The sequence below is a fragment of the Tachyglossus aculeatus genome, chromosome 23 (genome assembly GCF_015852505.1).
Source record: "Tachyglossus aculeatus isolate mTacAcu1 chromosome 23, mTacAcu1.pri, whole genome shotgun sequence".
In the NCBI taxonomy this organism is placed as follows: Eukaryota; Metazoa; Chordata; class Mammalia; order Monotremata; family Tachyglossidae; genus Tachyglossus; species Tachyglossus aculeatus.
This window is the reverse complement of record NC_052088.1, coordinates 14,406,948-14,416,695: the sequence shown is the minus strand read 5'-3', so window position 1 is coordinate 14,416,695 and position 9,748 is coordinate 14,406,948. Positions and strand designations below refer to the sequence as shown.

The window sequence follows — 9,748 nt, the reverse complement described above, 5'->3', positions numbered from 1 at the left end:
TCACACTCCCACAAATTGTCAGTAATTTTTACCTGTCTCCCGTGTTAGACTGAAAGCGCCTTCAGGGCAGTGGGCACGTGTTTTGTTTCTGTTGTGTTTTCCCCAGTGGCTTGTACAGTGTTCAGCAGTAGGCTCTTAGTAGGCAGTCAAAAAAAAAACATAGATTAAGTCCTTTCTGTGGTGATCCTGAGTAATTTTCCTTAGTAGGTTTAAGGCAGGGGAAGGAAGCTGGGTTGTATATATGTTTGTACATATTTATTACTCTATTTATTTTACTTGTACATATCTATTCTATTTATTTTATTTTGTTAGTATGTTTGGTTTTGTTCTCTGTCTCCCCCTTTTAGACTGTGAGCCCACTGTTGGGTAGGGACTGTCTCTATATGCTGCCAACTTGTACTTCCCAAACGCTTAGTCCAGTGCTCTGCACACAGTAAGCGCTCAATAAATACGATTGATTGATTGATTGGGAGTGGAAGAAGCTAGTAGGAGGGCAAGGTGTTGGGAAGGGAGGTTTGCCTGGATCATTTGAACCTCACCTGGGGCCCTGGATCTCCTCACTGCAGCAACCCCCAACCTAGGGCAGGGTCATGAGGCCCCCACTTCCTACAGGCCCCGACAACAGGGCATGGTTAGATTTGGGGGTAGATGGGCAGAGATCTCCTTCAGTGGCCCCCTATCTCCTCCAGCCCCATAGTTTCCTCTGCTTCGAGACTTCCAGGGATTTGTAGTCCTAGAAAGATTGTTCACTTTCAGGGCATGATCACATGGACCACTTTTCCCGGAAACCCTTGGAGCCTAGAAGTCTTCTTGGCTTCTCTCCCACCGCCCCTGTCCTGCTTGTCTCCTCTCTCCCCGCTTTCACCCACCGGTGCTGGACCTCACCACTCTGGTGGCACCCGTAGGAGAGGTTCTACTCCTGTTCTTCTCTTATCTAATGCCAAGCCTCCTAGATAATCAAGATTCAAGAGTGATGGCCAGTATGCAACTTGCTTCTCTTAAAACTTGGAGCGTGTGCTTCTTTGGCCTCTGTGACTAAAGGGGTTAAGACCAAAGCACTATTACATTTTTTTTTATAGTATTTAAGTGCTTACTATCAATCAATCAATCAATCATATTTATTGAGTACTTACTGTGTGCAGAGCCACTTGGGAAGTACAAGTTGGCAACATACTATGTTCCAGACACTGTAATAATAATAATAATAATAATAATAATAATAATAATAATAGCATTTATTAAGCCTTACTATGTGCAAAGCACTGGGGAGGTTACAAGGTGATCACGTTGTCCCATGGGGGACTTATAGTCTTAATCCCCATTTTCCAGATGAGGTAACTGAGGCACAGAGAAGTTAAATGGCGTGCCCAAAGTCACACAGCTGACAATTGGCAGAGCCAGGATTTGAACCATGACCTCTGACTCCAAAGCCCGTGCTCTTTCCACTGAGTCACGCTGCTTCTCTAAGCGCTGGGGTAGAAACAAGGTTGGACACAGTCGTTGTCCCATGTAGGGCTCACAGCCTTAATCCCCATTTTCCAGATGAGGTAACTGAGGCACAGAGAAGTAAAGTGACTTACCCAAGGTCACAATCAATCAATCGTATTTATTGAGCGCCTACTGTGTGCAGAGCACTGTACTAAGCGCTTGGGAAGTACAAGTTGGCAATATATAGAGACAGTCCCTACCCAACACTGGGCTCACAGTCTAGAAGGGGGAGACAGAGAACAAAACCAAACATGTTAACAAAATTAAATAAATAGAATAGATATGTACAAGTAAAATAAATAGAGTAATAAATATGTACAAAGCATATTGTACATGCACAAAGCACCTGGGGGAGCCAGGATTAGAACCCAGGTCCTCCTGACTCTAGGGCCTGCTCTATCCAGTAGGCCACGCCACTTCCTATGTTGCTGGAGAAGCAGCGTGGCTCAGTGGAAAGAGCATAGGCTTGGGAGTCAGAGGTCATGGGTTCTAATCCCGGCTCCGCCAATTGTCAGCTGTGTAACCTTGGGCAAGTCACTTAACTTCTCCGAGCCTCAGTTACCTCATCTGTAAAATGGGGATTAAGACTGTGAGCCCACGTGGGACAACCTTGTATCTATCCCAGAGCTTAGAACAGTGCTTTGCACGTAGTAAGTGCTTAACAAATGCCATCATCGTCATCATCATTTTCTTCAATATCTTAAAATAGAATGATTCCTAGGAAGCAATTAGAGATAGCCGACAGGGAGAGGTCCTACTAATAATTATGACTTAAGTGCCAAGTATTCTGCTTTGCAATGGGGTAGATTATCAGATTGGACACAATGCCTACCTACCCTAGCGCTCATGGTTTGAAGGAACGAGCAGATCTCATCCCCATTTCACCAAAGAGGTAACCGAAGTTCAGAGCGGGTAAGGGAATCATTTCAGGTCATACAGCTGGTCTGTGGCAGAGCTGGGACTAGAACCCAGGTGTCTTGACTCCCAATCTGGTGCCTTTACTGCTGTCACGCTACCTGCTGCTGTGCAACAGGTGGCCAGAGGCACCTCATTTCTGTACCCGACCACACTTTCTCCTTGCTCAATAAACAGCCTCCCCACCCAACTAGTCCATCAAAACGCTTAGTACAGTGCTCTGCACACAGTAAGCGCTCAATAAATACGATTGATTGATCAAAGCAGGTACGGAAAAATTTCCTGGCCGGCTTTATCCCGGCTGGTTATGTATCACTAGCTTGTGTTCCCAGACGCAGTGCGGTAATCGCTCCATATCCTTTTTCTCATTGCAGATTCTGAAGCAATGGAGTTGAGCTGCAGTGAAGTACCTCTCTACGTAAGTTCTACAGTGCTAGGCTGCTGCCCTAAGAGGCCCTTTCTTCTCTGCAGCAGGGCTTGCACACAAAGGGACAAGTCAATGCAGTGGGGAAAAAATGTTCTCCCCCCGTTTTGAATGGGAGCTCTTTAAGACACACTGAGTTACTGTCCAGTTCAGACACTTGCTTGAGATTGGGTAGTGAGACGGGGGGAGTGGGATGGGGGAACTTTACACTACTTGGCCGCCTAGCCCTTAAGTTGATTGCAGTAATTTTTTTTTTTTGCTTCCCAAAAACTTCTTTTTTTTTAAAAACTTTTCATCTGACTTTTTTTCTGAATTTTTGTGCTCATAAATGCAGAGCGCAGACCTAGATGACAATCCTGTAATATCAATTAGCTTTTTCGAGAGGGTGTGTGTGCGTGTGCACACGCGTGTGCATGCCTGCACGTGTGTTTGGGATCATGAGGGAGGGCTTGAACCACAAAATCTGTAACTGATCACATAGAGGAATATGGTGCATGTGTGCATATGCACATGCGTGTGCATGCCTGCGCGTGTGTTTGGAATCATGAGGGAGGGCGTGAACCACAAAACCTGTAACTGATCACATAGAGGAATATGGTGAAATACAGACAAAAGGAGAATTCGTAGAAAGAGTATCTATTAAGAGCTTACTGTGTGCAGAGCACTGTACTAAGCGCTGGGAAGGGGTATTCAGGTGGGAATTAGACATGGAACCTGTCCCTCCAGGGGTTCCATTGGTAACATGAGGCAAGTGGATAGAGCACGGGCTTGGGACTAAGAAGGATCTGGATTCTAATCCTGGCTCCGCCACTTATCTGCTGTGGACCTTGGGCAAGTCGCTTAACTTCTCAGTTACCTCATATGTAAAATGGGGATTCAGACTGTGAGCTTCATGTGGGACAAGAACTGTGTCCAACCTGATTAGCGTGTATCTACCCCAGCACTTTGTTCATTCATTCATTCAATCGTATTTATTGAGCGCTTCCTGTGTGCAGAGCACTGTACTAAGCACTTGGGAAGTACAAATTGGCAACGTATAGAGACGGTCCCTACCCAACAAGGGGCTCACAGTCTAGAAGGGGGAGACAGACAACAAAACAAGTAGATAGGTGTCAGTACCATCAGAATAGAGTTATAGCTATATACACATCATTAATAAAATAAATATGTACAAATAAAATAGAGTAATAAATATGTACAAATATATACAAGTGCTGTGGGGAGGGGAGGAGAGTAGGGCAGAGAGGGTTGCATTCATTCAATTGTATTTATTGAGTGCTTACTGTGTGCAGAGCACTGTACCAAGTGCTTGGGAAGTACAAGTTGGCAACATATAGAGGCAGTCCCTACCCAACAGTGGGCTCACTGTCTAGAAGGGGGAGATAGAGAACAAAACAAAACATATTAATAAAATAAATATGTACAAATAAAATAAATATTTTATTTTGCAGTGGGAAGGAGGAGGAGAGGAAAGCAGGGGAGTTCAGTGCCTAGCACTTAGAAAGCACTTAACAAATACCATAAAGGAAAAAAACAGCTCAACAAAGAGAACTTCCCACCCTGGGTATGCGACCTGGGAACGTAGAAAGAAGTAAGGTGCTGTTCTGCAGATAATGCAAAATAGGAAGCTTAGGCAAACTTAAAAATCTAACCCACTTAGAATCAGCTGTGTACCCAGATGTGATCTTAGTGGCCAGTGGCTTACAGTTGCCAAGTGGGTGGAGTTGTGGGGTCACAGTATAATGGTGGAAGAAGATCAGGCAGGAGGGAGAGGAGTTTGCTCATAAGCATCAGGACACCAAGTAGCAGAGGCCCTAAATTGGGCAGACCCATTTTTTAGCCTCATTTTTTAGCCTCTCGGGTGCTATAATAATAATAATGATGGCATTTATTAAGCGCTTACTATGTGCAAAGCCCTGTTCTAAGCACTGGGGAGGTTACAAGGTGATCAGGTTGTCCCACGGGGGGCTCACAGTCTTCATCCCCATTTTACAGATGAGGGAACTGAGGCACAGAGAAGTGAAGTGACTTGCCCAAAGTCACACAGCTGACAATTGGCTGAGTTAGGATTTGAACCCATGACCTCTGACTCCAAAGCCCGGGCTCCTTCCACTGAGCCATGCTACTTCTCTATGGGGATTCTGCTGCTAAGGGGATTGTGTTAGACCTGATCATTTTATATCCACTCCAGGGCTTGGCACATATAGTAAGTGCTTACTAAATAGCATAATTCATAATTGGGAAGCAGTGTGGCCTAGTGACTGAGCGCAGTGTGGGCAGGAAATGTGTCTATTATACTCTCCCAAGCGCTTAGTATGGTGCTTTGCACACAGTAAGTGCTCAATAAATATGAGTGAGTAGTCATAGAGCGTGGGCCTGGGAGCCCAAGGGCCTGGGTTCTAATCCTGACTCAGTCACTTGATGTGTGTCTTTGGCAAGTCGTGGCTCAGTGGAAAACAGCACGGGCTTTGGAGTCAGAGGTCATGGGTTCAAACCCCGGCTCCGCCAATTGTCAGCTGTGTGACCTTGGGCAAGTCACTTAACTTCTCTGTGCCTCAGTTACCTCATCTGTAAAATGGGGATTAAGACTGTGAGGCCATGTGGGACAACCTGATCACCTTGTAACCTCCCCATTACTTAAAACAGTGCTTTGCACATAGTAAGTGCTTAATAAATGGCATCATTATTATTATTACAAGTCCCCTAGGTTCTCCGTGCCTCAGCTTCCTCAACTGCGAAATGGGAATTCAATACCTACCTAGACTGTGAGCCCAAAGTTAGACAGGGACTGTACCCAGCCTGATTAACTTGTACCTAGACCAGCGCTCAGACAGTGCTGGAGACATAGTAAGCGCTTAACAAATACCATAAAAAAAAATTCTAGCACAGTGGTTGAGTGGGTGGGTTGGCTCCCTCAGTCTTTCCAACCTACTTGTGAGCATGGAAAGGCTCTGGCCCTCGGGCGAGTCATTTTTGGAGACAAAGGGTTACTAAGCTGTGCGCCTGAGGCTCATTAGAGTGTGATCCGTCCATAATGCTGGAAAAGCTGACGGAGAAAATTCGGGCTGGAACTGTGGCCCAAGGACTTTGATCTCATTTATGCAGTTTTCAGTTTCCGCGAGAAGGTACAATAGCTTTTTAGGTTAAGGGCTTTTTAATCATCCAAATTTTCAGCAACAGTCCTAAGGAAAACCTGGGAAAAAAAGAAAACTAAAGAGTACTCAGTTCTCCCATAGCGCAAGTTTTCACTCCGTGTTTTGGCTGGAACACTGTTGGGGAAGTAGGAATTTTTTTTTATGGTATTTAAGTGTTTACTATGTGCTAGGACTGTAGAAAGCACCGGAGAAGATACAAGCTGAACAGATTGGACTGAGTCCATATCCCCAATGGGGCTCACAGTCATAATTATTCAATTCGTCCCCAAATCCTGTCGGTTCCACCTTCAAAACATCGCTAAAATCCGCCCTTTCCTCTCCGTCCAAACTGCTACCTCGTTAATACAGTCACTCATCGTATCCCACCTGGATTACTGCATCAGCCTTCTTGCTGACCTCCCAGCCTGCTGTCTCTCCCCACTCCAGACCATACTTAACTCTGCTGCCCAGGTCATTTTTCTACAGAAACGTTCAGGACATGTCACCACCCCCTCCTCAGAAATCTCCAGTGATGACCCATCCACCTCCGTATCAAACAAAAACTCCTCACCATTGGCTTTAAAGCATACCATCACCTTGCCCCATCGTACCTCACATTGCTTCCCTCCTTCTACAACCCAGCCTGCACACTTTGCTCCTCTAGTGCTAACCTTTTCGTTGTGCCTCGATCTCGTCTCTCTCTCTCTCTCTGAATCCTTGCCCATATCCTGCCTCTGGCCTGGATCGCCCTCCCTCCTCAAATCTGCCAGACAATTACTCCCCCCCCCCCCCCCCCCCCCCCCCCCCCCGCTTTCAAAGCCTTATTGAAGGCACATCTCCTCCAAGAGGCCTTCCCAGACTAATCCCCACTTTTCCTCATGTCCCACTCCCTTCTTCATCACCCTGACTTGCCTCCTTTGCTCTTCCCCCTACTCCCAGCCCCTCGCACTTATGGCCATAACTGTCATTTATTTATCTCTATTGATGTCTGTCTTCCCCCACTCCCCGCCCAAGACTGTAAGCTTGTTGTGCAGGGAGTATCCCGGTTTATTGTTGTATTGTACTTTTCCAAGCGCTTAGTACAGTGCTCTGCACACAGCATTCATTCATTCATTCAATCGTATTTATTGAGCGCTTACTGTATGCAGAGCACCGTACTAAGCGCTTGGGAAGTACAAGTTGGCAACATATAGAGACGGTCCCCACCCAACAACGGGCTCACGGTCTAGAAGGGGGAGACAGACAACAAAACAAAATATATTAACAAAATAGAATAGTAAATATGTACAAGTAAAATAGAGTAATAAATCTGTACAAGTAAGTAGTAAGTAATCTTACTACAGTAATCAAACAATCGTATTTATTGAGCGCTTACTGTGTGCAGAGCACTGTACTAAGCACTTGGGAAGTACATCAATCAATCGTATTTATTGAGCGCTTACTATGTGCAGAGCACTGTACTAAGCGCTTGGGAAGTACAAATTGGCATCACATAGAGACAGTCCCTACCCAACAGTGGGCTCACAGTCTAAAAGGGGGAGACAGAGAACTGAACCAAACATACCAACAAAATAAAATAAGTAGGATAGAAATGTACAAGTAAAATAAATAAATAAATAAATAAATAGAGTAATAAATATGTACAACCATATATACATATATACAGGTGCTGTGGGGAAGGGACGGAGGTAAGACGGGGGGATGGAGAGGGGGATGAGGGGGAGAGGAAAGAAGGGGCTCAGTCTGGGAAGGCCTCCTGGAGGAGGTGAGCTCTCAGCAGGGCCTTGAAGGGAGGAAGAGAGCTAGCTGGGCGGATGGGCAGAGGGAGGGCATTCCAGGCCCGGGGGATGACGTGGGCCGGGGGTCGATGGCGGGACAGGCGAGAGCGAGGTACGGTGAGGAGATTAGTGGTGGAGGAGCGGAGGGTGCGGGCTGGGCAGTAGAAGGAGAGAAGGGAGGTGAGGTAGGAGGGGGCGAGGTGATGGACAGCCTTGAAGCCCAGGGTGAGGAGTTTCTGCCTGATGCGCAGATTGATCGGTAGCCATTGGAGGTTTTTGAGGAGGGGAGTAATATGTCCAGAGCGTTTCTGGACAAAGATAATCCGGGCAGCAGCATGAAGTATGGATTGAAGTGGAGAGAGACATGAGGATGGGAGATCAGAGAGAAGGCTGGTGCAGTAGTCCAGACGGGATAGGATGAGAGCTTGAATGAGCAGGGTAGCGGTTTGGATGGAGAGGAAAGGGCGGATCTTGGCAATGTTGCGGAGCTGAGACCGGCAGGTTTTGGTGACGGCTTGGATGTGAGGGGTGAATGAGAGAGCGGAGTCGAGGATGACACCAAGGTTGCGGGCTTGTGAGACGGGAAGGATGGTAGTGCCGTCAACAGAGATGGGAAAGTCAGGGAGAGGACAAGGTTTGGGAGGGAAGACAAGGAGCTCAGTCTTCGACATGTTGAGCTTTAGGTGGCGGGCGGACATCCAGATGGAGATGTCCTGAAGGCAGGAGGAGATGCGAGCCTGGAGGGAGGGGGAGAGAGCAGGGGCAGAGATGTAGATCTGGGTGTCATCAGCGTAGAGATGATAGTTGAAGCCGTGGGAGCGAATGAGGTCACCAAGGGAGTGAGTGTAGATTGAGAACAGAAGGGGACCAAGCACTGAACCTTGGGGAACCCCCACAGTAAGAGGATGGGAGGGGGAGGAGGAGCCTGCAAAAGAGACTGAGAAAGAACGACCGGAGAGATAAGAGGAGAACCAGGAGAGGACGGAGTCTGTGAAGCCTAGGTCAGATAACGTGTTGAGGAGAAGGGGGTGGTCCACAGTGTCAAATGCAGCTGAGAGGTCGAGGATGTTGGCAACATATAGAGACAGTCCGTACCCAACAGTGGGCTCACAGTCTAAATATGTACAAGTAAAATAGAGTAATAAATCTGTACAAGTAGTAAGTAACCTTACTACAGTAAGTAGTAAGCCCTCAATAAATACAATTGAATGAATTTTACAGATGCGGTATCTGAGGCACAGAGAATAATAATAATAATTGTGGTATTTAAGTGCTTCATATGTGTCAGGTACTGTACTAAATGCTGGGGGATATATAAGCAAATCAGGTTGAACGCAGTCCCTGTCCTCCATGGGGCTCAGAGTCTTAATACCCATTTTGCAGATGAGGTAATTGAGGTACTGAGAAGTGAAGTGACTTACCTAAGGTCACTGAGCAAACAAATGGGAGAGCTGGGGTTAGAACGCAGGTCCTTCTGACACCCAGGCCAGTCCACTAGCCCATTCTTCTTCCAATAACTGTTCTTCCAACATGTCATTCTTCCAGAAACGTCCAACTGTCTGGTTGCAATGTGATGTGACGTCCGAAGAAATGGTTGCATACGTGTTTGTGGCAATGGTTAAGATGCACGCACTATACCGCAACTTTTTGTTGATTGGGGGCTTTGTGGAGGGCCTGATCCCTGCGCTCTGGAGACTGAGGCAGCTCTGGACAGTCTGTGTTATTCAGGGGAACATTAATGCAGATGTTTGAAACCGCAACAAGTCCATTTACACACTTCTCACCTCTTTTTGATGACCGGTGCCTTCCTTGCTTGGTCAGTCAGTGGTATTTATTGAATGCTTGCTGTGTGCAGAGCACTGTGCTAAGTGCTTGGGAGGGCACAGTCGAGTTGGTAATCATGCTTCCTGATCTCGAGGAATTAGCAGTCTAGTTGGGGAGACAAACAGTAAAATGTTATCGATAGGGGAAGCAAGTATAAGAATGCATACCTTGGTAATGCGGGGTTT

At 46.6% G+C, this 9,748-nt stretch overlaps 1 protein-coding gene across 1 annotated transcript in view; it reads left to right on the top strand.

The window, feature by feature from the left end:
• Positions 1 to 2,780: 2,780 nt before the first annotated feature.
• The window catches only part of ARHGEF28 (Rho guanine nucleotide exchange factor 28), a 265,840-nt gene continuing 258,872 nt past the window's right edge, over positions 2,781 to 9,748 (top strand). The window contains exon 1 of the mRNA XM_038765447.1: positions 2,781 to 2,821. Within this exon, the coding sequence (XP_038621375.1) occupies positions 2,789 to 2,821 (33 nt within the window). The 5' untranslated portion in view covers positions 2,781 to 2,788. The remainder of the gene's footprint in view (positions 2,822 to 9,748) is intronic.